Genomic DNA, 22,466 nt, shown 5'->3' with positions numbered 1-22,466 from the left:
CGTTATCATGATAAGATCAACAGAGTTGGGGAAAAGAGGAAAGGACTCTATAGTAGGAAGGAGAAGATGCTATCGTACTCAGGGAGGGGAGGCTAATTTGGAAAGGCCTGCATCTGTGTTCGATATCTCTGGCAATATCCTTCTGTCACTGGAGAAGATAAGCAGCAGGGTGTTACCACCCTTACATTGTGCTTATAGGCTTCCCATAGATTATTTGGTACTCCACTGTGTGAACAGATTTCTACATAAGATGGGCCATTGTATGTAGCAAAAGACTCTTCTCATGTTTGTAAAGAGTCAAAGTCTAGAAGAGTGACGATGGTTGGAGGAGCAGGGCCACTGGTATGATCCCATCAGCATCTCCATGTACCGTTTGTAAAGAAAAGGCTTTAGATTTTTCACATCATATTTTGTAATCGTCACAAAGATCAGAGAAGTTATTTTTTCTACTTGTAGTTAAAATACCTTGCCACTTCTCAAGTTCTTTTCCTTCTTTAAGAGAACAGACTGTGAAACAAAACATTGTTTAGACTTCTTAATTAGTCTTCTTGATCATTTCCCCCTTTATCTCAAAATATTTTTCCTGAAATGTTATACCTTCCTTGTTTTGTTTACATCTTGATGGCCAAAATTATAGTTAGGGAAATCTTATACAGTATTTCTTTTCATGATCTCATTCCATAATGTGAGTGTATTGCATTTGTTTAGACTGTTATTTATCAGTTCCCATACCCTGATGGAGCTTCTTTAAAATCCAAAATAAATTAAGGCAGATGCAATACTCATAGGAAGAGAATACTTTATTGGTCAAGTTTAGAGTAGCCTATTGCCATGGATCAAGAAGCTGGAATATGTTGAGTAATGGAAAACAATGTAATACTCTTTCCTACAAAAAATGGTACTAAACAAAGATAAATGAAAATGTCTTTCAACTCATAAAGTACGACAAAACATTTTAAAAAGCGTCTAAATACAACATTTGAAACAGAATCTTTTTCATTTAACTTTCTGTACAATTATTACAAAATGGAGAAACTTTTTTTTAAAAAAATAAGATTTTACAAAATTCTTCTCCTTAGTACAAATTCTCACTCTTATTGGGAGTTCATGACATCTTTAGAACACACCTGTGCAGTCACAGAATAGTTTGAAAACTGATATTTTTCAAGAAATATTTTGGTTCTGTGTAGTTAAATTAACATTCTACATATTAAATAGACGGTTTTCATTAAACCCTTGGTGAAACCCATGACAAACCTGAAAGAACAGGCAAACATATACAAAACATGTCTGTTTTAGAAACCATTCCTCTTCACCCCCAGGAAGCCTCTCACATAAATTGTTCTTCATTGTAGAGGTCCTAGTGAGGTTGCTTATTAGCTGCTACTGCTTTAGTCAAAGTCAGCTCCAAGTCTAAGAGTGCCCTGGGCAAAGTGTCTCATATGGACCCTTTTCCCAGTGGTAATCCAGAGCAGGCTTATCTGCTGAACACCTGGTTTCTAGGTGCTCTTCAATTACCCACAGTAACCTGGATTATTATGCTGGAGAAACTATAGGCAGTTATGCTCAAAAACACTGGGGAGGAAAAACCTTCTGGTTGGAATGGCTAAGTTAAAAGCTGCTGCAAAACTGCCAGTTTGCAGTTTGTACTGGACCAATCTGCAGTTTGTACTGGACCAGTGACACCAGGACCAGCAAAAATTGTCCCACTGGCATAGGGTACTCAGAAGCTGACAGGAGCCCCATAATCTCTTCCAGGGCTGAACCACAGTGGAAACCACAGGACACCACAGAGGGACAGGAGACAAAGGCAAACTCTCACTGCAGCTGGTTGCAATTTATTCCGGCACAAGCTCTGCATCCAACTTTTAAAATGAGTCGTCATATTAAATTTGATTTGTTCAACCTCCAAAGCCAGAGGCTACGAATAACTTCCTTCAATTACACCTTCTGCAGACTGTGTTATGTGAGTAATGCATCTTGCATTGTTTGGATTTTGTGGAGTATTTGTTGAACCTAGATTGAGAATAAAAAGCCCTTCCTGACATTTTTAGTTTTGGAAGTGATTTAAAGTGAGGCCAGGAAAAGTAATTTTTATACCAAGGCTAATATTCATCCAGACTTGGGCTAAAAAGGGCTTAAACAAGTTGATGAAAGATATCAAGGTTGCTTAATTTCCTTCCTTTCTGCCAGAATCGGTATCTCGAAGTCTGTCATTTCTCCAGGATGTTCAATTAAAGACCTTTTGATCTTTACTCTTTAAACACCTAGCTGTCACATTTCAACAGGACATAATTTCCCCTTGCAATTATACTTCCTTACCACTCAATGGCACTGAAGAGTCAAATTACTTAACATTCTTTTCCTACTTGGATCTGTTCATCCAAGAGGTTATGCTGAAATCAGGGCAGTTCACTCCAAGTTTCACTTTCTCAGAGGAAGTGAGACAATCGAGACAATCACTGGAAACCTTCCCCCCATCTCTAGTATCTATAGATTTTCTTAATATGCTATTTGTTGTGGGACTGCAACTCCCATTGCCCCCAGCTAGCACAGTCAATGACGAGGGAACATAGGAATAGCAGCTGAATTAAATTTAGACAGACACATTTCCTACCCTGAAAAATATTGAAACACCCAAATAATGTTGTGCGTTTGGCAGTTCCTACACATATTATTGTCAAAATGTAGATTGTTGACTTAACGTTGCCTCTGATTCCCCAGTTTTTTCACAAGAAGCTTCCCCAAGCAGCACACTGGACTTCTTGTTTTTATATCTCAAAATCAGTTTAACATCATAATGATGTAAGTTTATTCCTTTATAATATGCTAACATAAAGAGTTGCACAACATTCAATACAATATCTGATATTAGTCCCCAGAATGTAAATATTTAATTCCTGACTCACAATATTTAAAACTTGCAAGGCAGAAGCAAAAGCACACTGACTGAAAACACAAACCTGGGATAGAAATATGAATGAACACAGCAACACATCAGATATCCAAAAATAGAATATTCAGAATATAGTTCATTTGCAACTGGATAAATACTAAACAAAGGGAATGGCCAAAAGAACCATCCATTCCTTAGAATACAAAAGCAGAGAAATAAAGCATGTTTATTACTGAGATCCATGACCCAAAGTAATAAATTATATAAAAAAACAACACCACATGGCTGAGTGATAATACCTTTTGGGTCTGTGAGGTTTTCTCAACTGTGTATTTATGCTATGCTGCATTCATGAAATCAGAGACAAATCATAAGAGCCAGATTAAAATAATTATGTGGAAAGTCCGCCCCCCAAAGGGTGTACTGAAATCAAAAGCAAAATGTAGACAGGAAAAGTTATTATATTATATCTGAATATAATTAAATCTTATATTGCAGACTGAATTCATGACCTTATTTTGAAAAGGATATTTACCCTGTGTCAAAATGCTTGAAGGTTTTAAGAAATGGATTTTTTTTTAAAGAAAAGAACACCACCACCATTCTCATCTAGTTCATTTTAATGGGAGAAGAATGGTGATTATAACCTGACCTCAGCCTCGAGGATCTCGGGTAGATGAAACTGCTAGGTAGGAAAAGAAATGAAGCGGTGAAGGGAATGAGGTGAGAGGAGTTGTGTGCTTCTTAGCTCCATAGAATTAAGGCCATAGACATTGGAAATTCTTTATTAAACTACTGATTAAAAGAGTGCAAGTGACAACAGTTTAGAATAAAACTTTACATGGTCATATATCATGTGATAGGGTTCTTTTTTTCCAAAAAGATAGGCTTCCATAATAAAAAGCCTAAGAACATAGTCCATTTATATTACCTCTTTTGTTAAGTACAAAAACCAGCTTAAATCAATGGTCAGAGGTGCCTATTAAATTAACAGCACAACGGTTTACACAATTAGAACCTTTCAGAAAACAACCATGTTAACTTCAAAAATAAGATTTCAGAAATACCCCAAGAAATAACCGGTTTTTGAATTATTATATACAAGAACCTACTCTTTTCCTTATTGACTTAGAAGAAGTCCATAGCAGTTGGTCTTTTCTTAGTTGTCATTAAAATGGGTTTCTTTATCTGAGGTGTTTCTGTAGAAAATGACTTCAATACACCATGAGGAGGTTTCTGCTCAGGATTGAAAGCTACCCGGGAGGGTCCTTCTGGACTGACAAGGATACTTTTGTCTGTCTTCTTAAATTCTGTCAAAGATGAAAATACAACAGCAAAAGGCTTGCATCATCTTGTTGCTAGGCACACAAAATAATTTCTGTAGCTGCTAGAGGTATTAAAGTATAAAAGGAATCTAGACTTGCTGGCAGTCATGAAGATTCAAACTCTAAAGGAAGGAGGAAAGAAACAGGTACTAATGGGTACTAGATGTATTGGCAACATCTATTGGCAAGACCAAGACCTACTGTATTTGCAAGGGGCCTATCAGCATGACAAGATATTTTAAACACATAGTTCTCAAATATATTTTTTTATGGACCACTTGGAACATGCCAAAGGTTTTGGGACACAACTTACATTCGGCCCTTCTTATACACTGATTTTTAATACATGGATTCAAGCATCCACGGTTTGAAAATGTTAAAAAAAAGTATAAATTTCAAATATCAAACCTTGATTTTCCATTTTTATAAGGAACACCATTTTGCTATGTCATTATATTTAATGGGACTTGAGCATCCACAGATTTTGTTATCCATGGGGGATCTTGAAACCAAACCCCAGCATATAACAAGGGTCCACTGTAATTATTTTTCTTGTTCTACAAATCAAAGCACAGTAATACAAAATTTTAACATTCCATTATGGAACCGCAGGCTCTTAATCAAGCTGCTGAAAAATGCCCCTCTAGTTTGTATTTTCTCCCTTAAAAATGTAAACATTACACCAGCCTTATATTGGCTGACAATCAGAATCTGGAAAAGTTACTTTTTTGAACCCACTAAATCTCCAATTAGGATGGTTACTGGCCAAGATGTCTTCCTGCCAAGATCTGGTTAGCCTTTTCGAAAACCCAGTTCCGGTCAAAACAGCCTCAGCCTCCACTGTCAAACTACTACCAAGAGCGAATACCCAGGGCCTCCAAATATGGAGAACATTATGAGGCAAACAAACAAAAGATATGGAGGGGTCCTGGGGGGCAACAAAAACAGCCCTGAAGGACCACACTTTGCCCACTTCTGCCATATAGTCACACTGTCAGTTTGAACTTACCAGCAGTCATGTTCTTATTCAATCCAAAGGTGACCTTTTTGGAGCTGGAAGATAGTAGCTTGCTTAACTACAAAGAAAGATTAAAATGTCAGATAAAAAATTGGAATTTGGGAGCTGGGTCCTGATGTAGGCATGCACAACTGTGCTGGTAGAAGCAGACTTCTTTGCACCTCCCCCCCCCTCAAAAGACAGCCCTTGACAGTGCTACACAAGATGTCGTGGGAACCTAGTGAACAGGCTGAAATGTGTAGGGGATAAGGCATCCCATTCTCCCCATAGTGAGGTAGAGATATGTCACTCTAGCACAGAGACTGGAATCAATGCAATCTTCCAAACATTACTAAATGGCAACTCCCAGCAGTACTCAGCACTGGCTGTGCTGGCTAGGGTTACTGTGCACTGCATTCCAACAACTTCTGGAATGATGCATAGAAGGATGAACCCTTCCATTTATGGAAAATAGATCTTGGATTCAAAACATTATAACTACTGCTACCACCAAACAACACTGGTAAAGCTTCAGCAGCATTAGCCACAATCCCAAATGTACTTCAAGTGATTAGTCTTTCCACATATTAGTACTGTGGTCTTCCAGCTGTTTCTGAACACTGCTAAAGCCCAATATAAGCTAAAGATCAACAGCATTTATCTGTAGATTTTCTAGCCATCAGTTAATTAATATAATTATCCCATAAGAATACACCTTATTGTAACATAGTTCACTCTATGTGGTAATGGTTGGTCTTCCCCACATTCACCATGTAGTAGGCAGGTAATACAATTGTCCATGACAATGAGTGGAGAAGATATTCCCTTGCTAGATGGAGTCTCATGTCTAGAACTGACAGCAGAAGCTTGTTTATCCCTCTTTTCTTTTATTGTTCTTTTAAACTTCTATTCAAAGAGATGTTTATATGTTGATTTAAATATGTACAATTTTTATAAGGTATCTAATAAGATTCTGCTCAAATGCACTGGAATAATGCATCTGGAAAAGACTGGACACAAACTGAAATAAACTAGAATAACAAATCTAACAGGGGAGTCTTCAGCCAATCCATAACAGATCTGTACACTTTTATCAGAATTTTATTTTTCTGCATTATACTACTGTGCCTCAAAATAATGCCGTATTTAGAAGTTTTTTTTAAAAAGAGCTCTAAATAACTCACAAAATAATACATATTTTATAAAGATAAACCAAACTCTACAAATTCCAGTCATGAAAGCTTGTTTTTAGTGTAGTATTTTTTCAATTTCCATCACAATTTTTTTTCATGCAGGTCATCACTGGAAATTACTATTGTGCCAAGAATAAAGATGTTTTCTCCTAGGCAATGTCATGAGATTACTTATCTATAACATTTGGAGCTGTCAACTTGGTGAGTTCCCTTTAAGGCGGATTATATCAATTATCACTGTACCTGCACAGACGTAATGCTTCCTTTAGTTTTCCTAAAGAAGGCTGGCTTTGGTGGCGTTGTCTTTTCAAACTTCACAAACTCATTCCCTGCCTTTGCTATCCTTTTCTTCTGAAGAACAGGGCCACCAGTTTCCTACAGAGAGACGAAATAATTGTTGGGCAGAGGAGAGCACAAGTGGAATTGGTGCCAGAATACAAAGGCCGGCATTGCCAATCCTCTGGTCCAAAAGGAAGAAAAGCTCAAGCAATTATTGGTACCACAAACTGACACAAGGCTGCATTGCATCTTTAAAGCACAGAAGAGCATGATGGGAGTATACAGCCAACTGTATCCAACATACATAAAATATAAGGAGCACTGTGTAATATAGTAAGTGTTGATGGCATTTACAATTTTTTTTAAATAGCCAGATCAAGACACACCAGAGGTCTGTCATCTTTTTTTTTCCTGGGGGGGAGGGAAGGAAGAAGATAGAATCTTGTGACCACTGCTCAGGGTGTTTACATTTCTGACTTTCTCAAGCATAGAAGGCGGCCCTACATAATATCCCTACCAATCTTGTTCTAGACAAATTAATGGGAAGAACAAGTGAGACAGGTGAGTTTGGAGAGACAAGACACATGACTGATGATCTCTTTTGGGAAACATTTCTATAATAATACCATTCACTTCGAAGTGTAAAGACACATTAGTTTGGTCTTTATGTGTCACTTTAAGAACATCTCCTTTTCCCCCATAGTCTTTAAAGCTTCAAATATCAGATCCATTGAAACAACACAGTTCCATTATTTCAACTGTAGGGTCATAACTACAGCCCTATTCAGGAGCCTACCAAAAGTATGTATGTGTGTGCCTTCAAGTTGACTTCTGGTGACCCCATTAATTTCATAGAATTTTCCTAGACAAGAAATATACACAGAGGTAATATGCCAGTTTGTTCCTCTGAAATATTGCCTACAGCACCTGCTATTCCTTGGCAATCTTCCATCCAAGTATTAGCCAGGACTGACCCTGGTCAGATTCCAAGATCAGACAGGATCTGCTGCAAGGGCTAAATTATTGGCAAAGGCATAAGTGCACACACTATCTTCAATTTTCTCATGCACATGGGCTCACCATCTGAAGAGAATATATAAGAGGAGACACTGAGATGGAGCTTTTGAGTCTTCACCCTACTCCATGAATCCAGGCAAAGGCCTGAAAAAGGCTTCATTAGCATATCACTGAATAGTGGATAAAGGGGACTCAGGCAACAACTGTTGTAGAATCACAGAATCATAGAGTTGGAAGAGACCGCAAGGGCCATCCAGTCCAACCCCCTGCCATGCAGGAACTCTCAGTCAAAGCATCCCTGACAGATGGCCATCCAGCCTCTGCTTAAAGACCTCCAAGGTCTGTTAAGATGAAGCCAAGAAAATCTCAAGAATGCAGAATTCCGTGTAAAATGTTTCATAGACATACCCATGTTGAGCCATTTGCTCAAATAGTTTTGCATTATTGTTTTTAATTGTATTTTTTTTTAAAGTTGCAAGCCACTTTGAGTTCCAACTTTGGGAAAAAAAGTGAAATATAATAATGATGATGATGATGCTCTACTAGAAGGAAAAGCTTCATTTCTGCCCCCTCGCCTGCTGTGACCAGCTTCAGCACTGCTTCCCTTTAGGTTTATCCTTTCTGAAATGGAGGGGATGTTTTTTCTACTACAGGAAAGAGTAGGAATAGTATGACAGAAAGGATGCACTTACTTTGTTCTTGCTCTTTTTGTTTTCACCTTCAACCTCTTTTTCTTGTGTGGAATTTAGGACTTCCCTGATTCTCCTTTGCTTTTTCAAACCTATTTTCTGCTTAAAACATCTAAACTTTACCAAATTCCTTAACTTTTGTTTTTTCTTCAACTTCACTTTTTGGAGCACTATATGCTCTGACTTTACAAGGCTATCTTTCTCTGGATGCTTAACATGGTCTTCAGAAAAAACACTTCCAGTGATAATTCTGGGCTCTGATTTCCATTTCTTCTTAATCATTTTACTATCTTGAACTACTGCAGCATAGTCCCCAGGTGCCTCTTCAGGACTAATAGCATGTCCATTCTGATGGACGGTTTCTATAGAAACTTTCTGTAGACTGCCATTTTTTTTCTTTGGTTGTTTCTTTACATTGTTTACCAAACATGTCAGTGTATTCAATGAAGAATTATCAGTCAATTCTCCAATGAAAGCTGTCGAAGAGCCAGTTTTGTTGTTTTCCAAAACTGAAGACTTCTTTTGTCTTCTCTTACTACTTGGTGATTCATTGTCCTGGTTTGGCTCTTTGGATTCTTCTAGGTTGACTGATCCATTTTGTTTGCTTCCAGCAGCTGTGTAAGAGTCAGCCATCTGACTGGCCTTTCTCTTTCTCCTCTTCCTTTTCTTCAGTGGTTCTGTACTGTCATCCTCTTCCTCAATTTTGTTTTTTCTGTCTCTTGTTTTCTCTATTGAGAGAAATTAAATGTTTTTTAAAATAAAAAACAAAACAGTTAAACAGTAGCACCTTATCTTTCTTCTTGGCAGTTCTGAAGACAGCTATATGTTTTAAATAAAGCAAAATGTATGGCTTTGACTCTTGAGATCTGTAGTGACTACAAAAACAGAAATACTGTCATTAAGCCTTCCCTGTATATCTCCCAGGTACTGTACTTGGCTGTAGGCAAAACTGGGAAATGGAATCCTGAGATGAGCCACTCATTGCTATAGGAAAACACTTACATACTTACTGCACACTATTTGGTGTTAATATGGATCTTGGCTGACAATTATAATGAGGACAAAATGGTGGATTTTCACACTAGAAGCCTTTATATTTACCCAGAAATCCTAAACCCACTTACAGAGGCCTACTCCTTTGCATTAACATTCACTGTCCAACAGCAACAGACACGTCTAATTTTCCAGTAAAGACATTATAATCAGGGTGTGTAAGTATTGGACAGTTCTTCCAAGAAAAGCAACAATGAAAAAGTATAATCATAACCTTGAACATATCTAAAAAGCAGTAAGCTCTTTTGAATTTAATAGAGCTGCCTCCTTGGAAAATGCTTCGTAAATCTGCAAAGTGCATAAGATCATGCTAGCAGTTACCTTTTGCCCCCATCTTAGACTCATCAGAGGATTTTCCATATTTCCTTTTCCACTTCTTTCTGCTGAAGGTATCGTCATCTTCATCTGTAGAGACATCCTCAGGAAATTCATCTTGTGGAAAGGTCCCTGACATGAAAGAATATCCGAATGAGAATTACTCTGAAGCAAACAGTGTCTTGGAGACTTTTCACCTGAAGTGGCAAACCACCAATGCTCTTGCCAATAATTTTAAAAGCAAGCAAAACAAGGTCTTCATTTAAAAAAGGAAAAATCTTATAGAAGTGTAGCCCTTGGACTAAATTCAAATTCACCAAACTGACTCTCCCAGCATCAAGCTGAGTAGAAAAAGAAAGAAAGGTTAAGGGAAAAGAGGGCAGGAAGACAGAGGGTGAGGTGTTTTTTTTTGCTTTGGCCCCACCCACAGCAGATATTTGACCCTGACAATTTACTCCCAAGGGACTGTGGTCATCAACACAAAAAGAATTCCCGATCCCTAACATTAGGAGTGAGCTAAACTGATTTTCAGGCACTGATGTTTGAGAACAGAACACCATGAATAATATTCCTTCCCATATAAAAGAGCTCAAGTAAATGTGCTTTTAAAAATAAAGCCTTCCCCAGGCTCACAAACCTAACACAATTATATTTCTGCCACCATCCACTATTGTACAATTGTTAATGGAAACAAAGGAGTAAAGTTTTGTTGAAGCCATACCTTCTGCAAGGTCCTGAAACCTGTAAAAAAAGTAGAACAAATTTATGTCGTTTCAGTGAAATATACACAGAGTATACCACTACAATGAGTATACACTTCTTAAGTTAACAATAAAAAAGAAAAAGAGGTAGATGGGAAGGGGTGCAGGACTTCAAGATGTAGGACAGAAGGGGTTCTTGTGCAAGTCAACAAGATCAAGGTTTATTTCAAGGGAACTTACTTTTTAACCACTTTATAGAGGCATTTTCTGTTAAAAGCAGGAGTGCATTTTTTGCTAGCCAACTCAAACAGCATGTCAGCAATGGTTTTGTAATCAAACTGCCAAATTAAAAGAAAGACATTAGTGCAACTATGCTCAGCCATTTAGCCCGGGGTGTCCATTCTAATTTTACTAATTTTCAACTAGTTTCCTGAACTGGAAACCTCAGTAAATATACCTGACTAACTCCTGAGGTCCACATGCTGCTTTTTCACTAGTTAAGGTTAACCCATATTCCTACCACATCTTTTCAACTCAGGTCCAAGATCATCAATACCATAGTAGGGCCTTCCTTTTTTGAAAGGAGAAAGCATGTCAGAGGTGTTTTTACCAACCAACAAGTAGCAGGGAAAAAAAAACTAAATAAGTTAAACCTTCATGCTGTTGCTGTGTGCCTTCACGTTGTTTACAAATTACAGGGACCCTAAGGCAACCCTATCATGGGTTTTTCTGGGGCTCAGTGTGTGTGACTTGCCCAAGGCCACCTAGTGGCCAAGTCTATGGCCAAGCAGGGAATTGAACTCTGATCTCTTTAGTTGTAGTCTCAATGCTCAAACACTACACCACCCTGGCTCCCTGTTTAAACCTCATGTATGTTAAAACTGTAGTTACCTGCAGAATAGGCCCAATGTTATCATCTGTATCTTCTGAAATTTTATCTTGGGCCTCATTTCTTACTGAGCGTGTCCTTGGCAAGCGCCTGTCTGCACAATCAAGAAATTATAAATATTTTGAAGACCTCAGTAACATAGCACTCAAAATATAATACTGACCTCAATAAGACTGACAACCCACTATAAGTGAGGGGCAACTATATATTGCTACAAAGTACTTTATGTTTAATGTTGCACATCACCACTCCAGTAACAACATTACAGGGTCATTCCCCTTGGCCCTCAAAGGGGAGTGACCATGTCACTCATGTACAATCCACCAAGTTATGGCAGAAACTAGAAAAGTGGGGAATGAGGAGGAAGAGAACAAGAGGCAAATATCCAAAGACAGGAATGCAGAAACAGCTTCAAGCCACCAAGGCAGCCAAAATCCAGAATTAATGGTTGGGCTACAGTACCAATAATCTGATTTTCTCTTTGGTTGATTTTGCTGAGGATCCTTTTGAGATGATACATTGGCACAATTTCTGGCTTTGCTGGTACCTATGTGTTTTTACAGGCCTGTATAAGTAGCCATCCAATACTTCTTTATGCAAACTGTACCGAGCCTGTGGAACCACAGCTGGATACAGCTCTGATCCCTCTAACACCCAGTAAAGAGTGCGTCAGAAGGCTCCCAGCTAGATGCTGGAATTGCACACACTTGATATTTATAAGTATATTAGTACAGATTTCAGCTTTGCTGGCTTTCAAAAATATTCTGACTTTTATTTCTACAACCCCAGCTTTCTACAGCTATAGTTTAATCTGTAGTTATTATTGCTTTAACAGCACAACCTATCCAAGTTGAATCACAAGTTCTTTTTAGCTGGAGGAATCTAAGAGCCAGGCATCAAATGCAGCACCAGCAAAAGGGTGGGAAATGAGCAGCATTTTAGTTGTGCCAAAGTCTGAGACAATGGTTTTGTAATCAAACTGCCAAATAAAAAGAAAGACATTAGTGCAAATAAAAGGCAGCAAACACTGTAACACACACTCTATTGCCAAATATAAATATATATACACATATAATTAGACATATATAATTATTTCTACTACAACATACATGTTTTATGTATATCTAAAATATATACTCTCTCTCTCTCTAATTATATATTAGTGCGAGATACATGAACGTGTGTGTTTGTAAACGTATCTCACACAAAATACAGAAGAATATGAGCAAGTAACCAGTCAAAAGAAAAGGAAAACAAAAATATCTGCATGGAAGATTCAAGAAACATAAATGCCACCACTAGATTATTTAACTAAAGCTCATCCCACCCTGGTAAGTGTCATTATAATAAGATTTTTAGAATCCATTTAGAAGTTAAAATATTATTCATATTGATATAAATTTGTTTTCTGGCAGAGGTAGAACATCAAGTGAAATTTCTATAGATAAACTCAGTGATGAGAAGTGCAGGAGGATGAAATGTAAGCATAATGCCTCCCATCCCATGTGCAGAGAACTTCTAGGAATAAAAAAACCCAAAACTTTTGAACTGTATTTGGAAAATGAAGTGGGAGTCAATCCAAATCCATTAGTGTTAGTGTTACATGCTCCCATCAGCTAGCTGTTAAATAGTCTGCCACGTCTTGAATTCAATGACGTTTACAACAGTCTTCAAAGGCAATATGTGATAGTAACTGCCTAAAAGTTACCACAGAAAACACTGCAGTAGTCAAGCCTTACCTTTGGCTATTAATGTATTCTCCTCATCACTGCATTCATCTTCTTCTGATAGGTCAGCATCACTATCTGCTCCTATTTCTTTCATTATATCTTCTATGGCAAATGGAGACTGATCCAGAATGGTTTCAAAGATGCCATGGACAATGGCCTGCAGCTCAAGGTGACTGGATCATTAAAGAAAAATGAAGGGTGGGGAAAGATCATCATCATGACATACAACACTTATGTCTTCATTCCATCAAAATCTAACTTCTAGATTTATTTAACTTCAAAATTAAAGAAGCAACTAGCAATCAGCCACAGAAATTTAGAATTATGAGCTCCCAGCTTTTGATTCTTCCAAAATTTTCTCTAATATTCTGAGATCACTGCAGTAGCCCCTGCAATGTTCAAATACCAGCTTTCTTATTATCAATACCCAGAGAAAGATGTGGTTCCCATAGTTACACACAATTTCATTTTCAAGCACACAAAAGAATGCTAGTCTTCTCTCACAAAGAACATGTTGCTATCTACCTCTCAGTGGCCTGAGTTTATTAAGACTCTGACTGTATTCTGACTGTATTCACTATTATAAACATCATCAACATAATCAGATGGTGTAGCTGTTTAAGTGTTGGACAAGAACTATAGGAGACCAGAGTTTGAATCCCATATCAGCTACAGAAACCCACTGGATGACTCTGGGCAAGTCACACTCTCAGCTTCAGAGGAAGCAATGGAAAATGTCTTTTGAATAAATTTTGACAAGAAAACCCCATGATAGGTTTCAAAATGAATAGAAGATACAGACAACCACAACTATCACTGACAATTCCTTCAAATCCAGAGCCAATAAAAGCAGTAAAATGAAGTGCTGAACATACTTCTTGGTTTTGGAAACAATTTTGCAGAATGGTTCAACAAACTGGAGATTCTGCTGTGCTGTGAGCTGTAAGAATAAAACACACAGCTAGTTAGTTTATCTAATATCTTGCTTTCCCACCAACAAAAATATTTCAACACCACACTAGGCCAAAGCATTTTAATTCTGCTACCCAGTGGCTGCTTAGGAAGAGCCATGAAATGATTTTTCTTTAAATCAGGAAAATAGTAGCATACAAATACATTCCCCACAATGAAATTCAAAGCACAAATCTCTCTTGTCAAAAACCAAAACAAAACAAAAGGCAGAAAAGAAGGAGGGGAAGAAATATAAGATATATGGTGTATTTATACATATTACACAATCCATTGAAATACCACTAAAATTTTGAGCCTTTTTTTGCATTATCTATGCCACTGGTTCCCAACCTTTGGTCTTCCAGATGATTTGAACTTCAGCTCCCATAATTCCTGACTGCTGGCTAAATTAGCTGGGGCTTCTGGGATCTCAAGTCCAAAACAAACAGAGGACCAAAGGTTGGGAACCACTGATCTATGACATTCCAGTATTAGTTTTGGTTGGCTTGACTACTACAATGACTGCAACAATGATTGTCACAGGGATAGCCGTATTGGACATAAAGCAAAATACTACAAAACTCAAAATGCACATAAGAATGATAGCTTAAAAAAAAACCCTTCACAACATATTACTGATACCTGCTGTACAATCTCACATGAAAATTATGGTGGGGGGGGGCAAACTGTGTTTTCATTTTTCTTCAAGTATTTTCTTTTATGGATTACCAAAAAGATAGAAAAAAAACTGATTAGGTTTGTAATTCAGAATGTAGTCTGAGATAAAGATTAGGTTCTGTTGTTTATGAAGCACTTTAACATATAGGTTTTTTAAAGACTTCTACAGTACTATGACAGTTGAAATCAGCAATAGAAAGAAACTGAGCTAATCAAAACAAGGCATGGCCACTTACTTACTTTACTTATTTTATTCTGAAGCTGGGCTTCAGAATCCTTTCTAGGAAAAAAGACATAACAGTATTGGCTTGAAAAAATATTTTACTGAGAGGAGTTGCTATACACTACATTAATATGCAGACATGTTTTGTTTCTTACCTCTTTAGCCCCAACTTTAGCCAGTTCTTCCAGATAGATATCAATAAAATGCAATTTTATCCCAACAGGGGTATTGCTATCTGGGTGCATAACTGTGTTCATCAGCATGTTTAGAAATGGCTCAGTAAAACTGGAAGGGAAAAAAGCAGCATGTTCTATCCATCTATGTTATGTCATAAGACAATTTTGTCAGTTTCAGAAGAATATCCATTGCTTTTCAGGCAGCAAATAATCTGATGCACTGAAACAATGAACACAGCACAGCATAGAACAGGCATTTCCCCAACCACAATGATAATGGCAGTGAAGGTAAAAATATGGTGCTACTATGCTGACTAGAAAGACATTTTAATGATTAAATACATATGACTGGCAGATAAACGTTTGGTTTGAGGGATGGTTGAATTAATTTTTGTCTACTTAGGAAATTGCATTTTAACTGAGTGTACATGACCCATTTTAGAGAAAATGGGCAACGGGCATATGTGCAAATAACTAAATATTTAATTTATTGTTTAAGCGAAACCTTGCAATAAAAAAAACAATCTTAGGGTAGATTTCTATCTGAAGAATTCGTCCCTTTCCTCCAGTTCCATGGTAGCTACAAAACCTATAGAAACAGTCATAAAGATTGCTCACAAACAGGATTATGAGGATATCCTCACCCATGAGTTAATAAAGGGTTTAAAAGAAGTATGAGAATTCATGGGTTACAGAAAGTGTATATTCATTATCATCTTATGCAACTTCCAAGCAGATAATTAATACACACACACATATAGGATTTCACTGTTAGTGGGCTGTAGTGGTTTAACTGTTAGATTTAGACTGGAAAAGCTTGGGTTCACCAAGCTCTTTCACAAAGCTAGCTAAGGCCCGGTACAGATGGCGCCAAAGTGCCATGCTGGTGCCATAACAATGGCGGTGCCCTGTGTACACGGGCGCCGCAATTGTTACGTAAGCGCTGTGTGGCATCTGCACATTGCCCCACAGTGCTTACATAATGAGTGCGCCAATGGTGCACTTGTCACGTTGCCCCTGCGGCTTTAAAAGAACCTGTTTTTTGCAGGTTATTTTTCCTCCGCAGGGAAGCCGCATGATTTGGCAGCTGTGGTTTCCCGGCAGAGGGAAAAAAGCCACTCCGGACATCAAGTCAGGTATGTACCAGGCGTACATTACTTTAATCCAGCATCATTTCCCCAACCTACCTCATAATAAAGGAACAAGTTTTAAAATTCAATACTGTCTACAATTCTACAAGTACTTCCTTGCAAGGTATGTCCCACAGAACTATTACAAGCTGAGTCTCCCTTATCGGAAATGCTTGGAATCAAAGATATTTGGGATTTCAGATTTTGATAGATAATGACATAGCTTACTGATGGGACACACATCTAATAATAATAATAATAATAATAATAATAATAATAATAATAATAAGTTTTATTTATAAACCGCTATTCCAAATAGATCATAGCAGTGTACAAAGAAAATAGATAAACAGTAACAAGAAAATCTTACATTAAGAATACACTTGTTATCTTCAGGCTAGCCCTGATTTGACATCTGGGCCGGCCTGCTCTCTCCCTCAACGGCCGAAAGATGACAGTTATGAAGGGAGGGCACTCTGTCTTCAGGCCAGCCTCTGATGACGCTGGGCCGGCCTGCTCTCTCCCTCAACGGCCGAAAGATGACAGTTATGGAGGGAGGGCACTCTGTCTTCAGGCCAGCCTCTGATGACATTCATTTATGTTTAGCATACATCTTATATATACATAGTTTGAAGGTAATTTTATACATAATATTTTTAGTAATCTTGTGTGTGAAACAAAGTCTGTATACACTGAACCATCAGAAAGCAAAGATGTCACTATATCAGCCACCCATGTGGACAATTTTGGAGTATTTCAGAATTCCAGACAAGGGAAACTCAACTGTATTATTAATATAATGCCACTTCATTATTTTACTATACAAAGTATGTGCTTTAGCACACATTAAGAGTCCAAGCTGATTAATGTTTACACAGATCAATAAGCTCTACGTTAAATGAATACAAAAAACAAAAACACATTAAGTGGGGTTCATAATATATATTAGACAGAGCTAAAGATACATTTTTAGCAGGAAATCAATGAATTGGGAATTGAAAAAATTAGTTTCATCTTCTCTCTTCTGTTCTCTCAAATACACGTTCCCATCCATCTTCCCCTAAACTGTCACATACCTTTCGTTCCATCCATTTCTTTTCAGTACTTCAAAAGACTGCTTCAACATCATGCGGATCAACTAAGTTAGAAAAGATATATTCCACCTCAGTTTTTCATGTCACAGGGAAGTATGAAAATAATCACCAAGTTCATCACTCAGGCAGACTGACAGCTTAACACTGCAATTTTTATACATGGCTACTGAGAAGTAAGACACACTGTGCTCAAAGGACCTATTAGGGAGCAAGTGTGTAAAAGGCTGCAGTAGCGTATGTATTTTAATGTGAAAATAATTTTTATTGTGTATCATGTACAATACATAAAGGATCTCATTAAGCCTAATTTATTTTTACTGGCTTTTTAAAACATGACAACTCAACAGTATATATTTCCCTTAAATTATTGAGATTTTATAGTGTGTGTAAGGGGGGAAAAGTATCAGAAACCATTGTGTCTATTCATTTCTTAAAAATTGATTTTCTGAAATATTTTTCTAAACATGGATGTTCCTTCATGGAAAATATAATAGTAAGTTCTTTTCACTCCATCCCTTAATGGTAGTAGGAGAAACAGCTCTTACCATGTAAAATTTATCTAGCCGGAGCCTGTCTATTCCATTCCATTCACGATTCATAGTTTGCCAGAAGGTCTCAATGAATAAATGCCCTGCAATGAAATAATAAAGTGTAGGTTAAAGATTCGTATCAGAGGTACATTTTCCAACCAAAAGGTAGTCCATCTGAAATATTTTCAACTATCTTTTCTGTAAATTAATGAGAATTATTGTCTGAGCTTCTCAACAAGCAGACATGTAGTAAACCCTATGTAAATCCATAACATCCTTTAAGGTATGGTGGGGAACATCTGCCCCGTGGAGGTCCTCCCCTGTGAACGCTACCCTGAAAGGAATCCCCACTATAGCCAATTACAGGCTGGTGATAGTGGGGATTTGTTCTCCCCGGCTTTGTGTAGAACACAGGGAAGAAGAACAAAGCCAGCCACACTCTGACCCAGGATGTGCAAGTTTGGACTGACAGTGCTTCACTCCTCCTACCACTTTTATATGTAGGGAAAGAGGTGGGGCACAGTCAGACTGGATGGTGGACCAAAGCACCAGGTGAAAAAGCATCTATGGAAGCCATGGATGTCAGGGGTAAGATGGAGAATTTCACTCTTGTGAAATTCTTTGCAAACAGTTTGATATGCAATTCTACAGTAAATACTGTCTGTCCCAAGTCTGCTCTAGAATGGTAAGGGCTAGAAAAACAATCTGCTTAGAAAATCAAGCTGGATCCCCAGGACACTGAATTCTGAAAAATAATCCAGCTCTTCCTCACAACGTGTCTGTCACCACTACATTAAAAAATCTTATCTAGAAGCCATTGAGCATGCAAGAAAAAAAATATTGAATAAAAGCACTTACTGGCATCCATGTTTTCAATGACATGTACAAGCTGTGATATGTTGTTTGATAACTCCTCCTAAAAATTAGAAAATATTGCACAAGTTGATTCCCTTTCCTTTTGAAAAGATATAAAACCCTCAAACCTCTTTTTTGTTTGATCAAGTCTCCTAAATATAAAAAGCTTTTTGTGAATTTCTCATAATTAAATCACCAATGAGACCAAAATCAAGCCCATTAAAATCAGGCTTTTCACAGTTAGATATAAAAACATGCTGAAAAAAGAGAGATGAACATTCAAAATTAAGCTTAAACTGTGAGGAACTACAGGCCTTTTAGATTCGGACACAGCATACGTAATAAAATCCCCACAAAAACCTGAAGTTAGAGATCTTCTTTCAAATTCTGGAGATACTAGCATGCATCCCACAATCCATCACAATCCATTACATAGAAATACCTATTCTGTTCTTGGAATTCTTTTTTCTTAAAAAATATACAAGTTTATTAAGGTATCATAAAGTTTTAAGAATTTTAAATTAGAAAATGTTAGAAGTATTCAATGCTTGATAAAGAATCCATGGATATGGAGAGCTGACTGCAAAACAGAAAGTTAGTTTTAGTATTAAATAAGAAGCCATACAATGTGTGCCTTATCCTGGCAACATGGTTGTACAAGGTACCCCTTCTGTGGAGAGAGTATTCCAAAATCATAGAGTTGGAAGAGACCACAAGGGCCAGCCAGTCCAACCCCCTGCCATGTAGGAAATCTCAATCAAAGCATCCATGACAGATGGCTATCCAGCCTCTGTTTGAAGACCTTCAAGGAAGGAGACTCCACTACACTCCAAGGGAGCTTGTTCCACTGTCGAACAGCCCTTACTGTCAGGAAGTTCCTCCTAATGTTGAGGTGGAATCTCTTTTCCTGCAGTTTGCATCCATTGTTCCGCATTCTAGTCTCTGGAGTAGCAGAAAACAAGTTTGCTCCCTCCTCAATATGACATCCCTTCAAGTATTTAAACTGGGCTATCATATCAAGGCTTTGTACAGGACTTTGCAGCAAGTGGGAATTCCTTCCCAGAAAATATGCACATGAATCAGCTACACATACACAGTAACACCATCCTTATAATACAGTTTTATATGGATTGTTGGCATACCTGAAGTAGTGGTTTATCCTGCATCCACATACAATAAAATAGTCCTTTCCATATTTTCAAAAGCTCTTCTTGGCTAAAGCTCCCTGAAGCACCAAAAGAAAAAGAAAAAACTGCATTAGAGAAAGTTGCAAAGTTTATACTGTGCCACAACAACTGCTACCCGTATACATAATGTGTATCTCTTCCTCCCAGGATAACATATGGTTTAATAATTATAAGCACGACATTAAAACAAGCAGTTTGACACCTCTTTCAATGCTGTAGTTCCATCCTGTAGAATCCTGGGATTTGTAGTTCTACAAGGTCTCCTTCCCTCTGGTATCAGAGTGCTGGTACCTCGTGTTTATGCACCTCCAAGTCATCTGTCATGCAAAGGGACCTTGTAGTACCTCTGGGACTAACCGAGGCTCCATCCACACTGCAGACTTAACCCACTATGACTCTGCTTTAACTGCCAGGGCTCCATGCTACAGAATCCTGGGATCTGTAGGTTGTCACAGCAATTCTATGAATTGAATCCCACAGGGTTTTCTCAACTCAGGCTGTGTCCGCACGGAAGAAATAATCCGGTTTGACACCACTTTAACGGTGGCAGCATCAAACCAGATTATTTCTGCCATGCGGCAATGGTTTTTGCCAGTTCCTTCCTCTGAAATATAGCCTACAGCACCTGGTACTCATTACTAGTCTTCCACCCAAGTAGGAACCTGGGCTGACCCTGCTCAGCTTCCAAAATCAGACAAGATCTGGTGCTTTTCGGGTACTTAGGCCATTCCATCCTGTGGCATCCTGGGATTTGTAGTTTCAGAAGGCCTTTAGCTTTCCCTTTGGTACCAGGGAGTGCTGGTGCCTCTCCAAACTACAAATCCCCATGATTCTGTAGCATGGGGCCGCAGCAGTTAAAGCAGTATTGAACTGCATTAATCTCCACCGTGTAGATGACAGACGCATGGGTGCACTTCAGGAACAAGCCCACAGCAAAGGAGGACCAGGCCCCCACAATATGGAGGACAGTCCAGGAAAAAAAAATGGAGGACATGACCAAAGTGAAAGCTAACCCCCCCTCCCCCAAAACCCCACTCATATAAATGTAAACTCATGCTTCTAATAATCCATCCTGAAAGCACTTTAACTGCCCTGGCTCAACGCTAGGGGATTCTGGGAAGTGTAGTCCTGAGAGACACTGAGCCTTCCCTGCCAGTGCCACAATGAACTACAATTCCCAGCCCTGAGCCAGGGCAGTTAAAGTGGCCTCATACTAGAAGCAATGGTTCCCAATAAACTGTGCTCTTTATGGGATTTTGGACTTCAGCTCCCAGAATCCCACACTATTGGCTGACATGGCTGAGGCTTCTGGGAAATGAAGTCCAAAAAAAACCCCAACCTCTTAAAGGGCACTGGTTTGGGGACTACTGTTAAGTGCGTTTAGTCAGGCTCAAAATGGAGGGGCGCTTTGGGAATCCCTGCCGGACACATGGAGGGCGCGCCCGGGAAAAGGAGGACCCGGCCACGTGTTCCTGGCATGTCCTACCCAATGGGTTCTGGGTGCGGAGGGTGATGTAGCCCCGGAGCTTTTTCAGGGCCCGGTCTCGGATCCTCTTCTCGTTGGCGGCCAAGCGCTGAGCGAACTGGATCTCTGGGGGCTGCGAGGCAGAGGCAGAGGCGGCGGCGGGAGGCAAAGCGGCGGGAGCCATGATCGAACGCAGCAGCAGACCATTCCTCTCTTGGGGGCGGAGCCAGGACGCTCCATCGAACGCTCGCCGATGACGTCACAATCGCCGCCGCTGCAGTCGCCAACGTTCTAGGACTCCGCCTGCGTTGCAAAAGCCCTGCTGCTGCTGCTGCTTCTTCACTGCAGAAATAATCCGCTTTGAGACCGCTTTATCTGCCCTGGGAATTCTCATTTATCGTGGGCACCAGAGCTCTCTTGAAAGAGAAAGCTAAATGTCTTCTCACAAACACTACAAGTTCCCAGGATTCCTTAGCGCTGAGCCAGGATATTTCTGCTGTGTGTCTTCTTGGATCTTTGAAAGCCATTTCTGACTTATTATTGTCATTAATTAATTAATTAAACTTTATTTACAAAGCGCTATAGGTTTACACATAATAAATAAAATAAATAGAAAATAAAATGGGCCTGCGTTGAGAAAAATGGAATACAGTACAAAATTAATACACAATACCATTGCAACAAAAACATACGAGCAACAGATTAAAACAGGCAACCACTAAACATCTCCTGGGGTTGCAGAGAATGTGCCCACAAGTGAAAATGCCATTACCTTATTGGAGGTGAAAGGGGCCTATTCCTGATCACAAATGGTCCAAAACACACTGCAGAAATGATCCAGTTTGAGACCACTTTAACTGCCCTGGCTCAGTGCTAGGGAGATTTGTAGCTTGTGGCACCAGAGCTCCCTGCAGAGAAGGCAATAAGTGTCTCACAAAACTACAGTTCCCAGAATTCCTTAGCATTGAGCCAGGGCACTTAAAGTGGTCTCAAACTGGATTATTTCTGCAGTGTGGATAATAATAATAATAATAATAATAATAATTAAAATTATTTGTATCCCGCCCCTCTGAGAACAATCGGGGCAGCTAAC

At 38.7% G+C, this 22,466-nt stretch overlaps 1 protein-coding gene across 3 annotated transcripts; it reads right to left on the bottom strand.

The window, feature by feature from the left end:
- Window positions 1–782: 782 nt before the first annotated feature.
- RRP1B (ribosomal RNA processing 1B) lies at window positions 783–22,258 on the bottom strand. Of its 3 annotated transcripts, none has more exons than XM_042459041.1 (16): window positions 22,146–22,258; window positions 19,864–19,946; window positions 18,725–18,782; window positions 17,882–17,967; window positions 17,319–17,380; window positions 15,092–15,221; window positions 13,960–14,024; window positions 13,094–13,257; window positions 11,357–11,448; window positions 10,706–10,803; window positions 10,486–10,505; window positions 9,771–9,896; window positions 8,400–9,124; window positions 6,655–6,786; window positions 5,231–5,297; window positions 783–4,206 (listed from the first exon to the last, which is right to left on the bottom strand). In XM_042459041.1, exons 2-16 carry the CDS (start codon window positions 19,891–19,893, stop codon window positions 4,025–4,027), a joined length of 2,037 nt encoding a protein of 678 aa, XP_042314975.1. In that variant the 5' UTR covers window positions 19,894–19,946; window positions 22,146–22,258; the 3' UTR covers window positions 783–4,024. The 3 variants fall into 3 exon arrangements, with proteins under 3 accessions (XP_042314975.1, XP_042314973.1, XP_042314974.1); XM_042459039.1 differs by lacking the exon at window positions 22,146–22,258 and adding an exon at window positions 21,395–21,611; XM_042459040.1 differs by lacking the exon at window positions 22,146–22,258 and adding an exon at window positions 21,395–21,611 and having other exon boundaries at window positions 4,191–4,343.
- Window positions 22,259–22,466: the final 208 nt, after the last annotated feature.

Source organism: Sceloporus undulatus, chromosome 3 (genome assembly GCF_019175285.1).
Source record: "Sceloporus undulatus isolate JIND9_A2432 ecotype Alabama chromosome 3, SceUnd_v1.1, whole genome shotgun sequence".
Lineage (NCBI taxonomy): Eukaryota > Metazoa > Chordata > Lepidosauria > Squamata > Phrynosomatidae > Sceloporus > Sceloporus undulatus.
The sequence above is the reverse complement of the archived record's forward strand: the minus strand, read 5'-3'. Positions and strand labels throughout refer to the sequence as shown.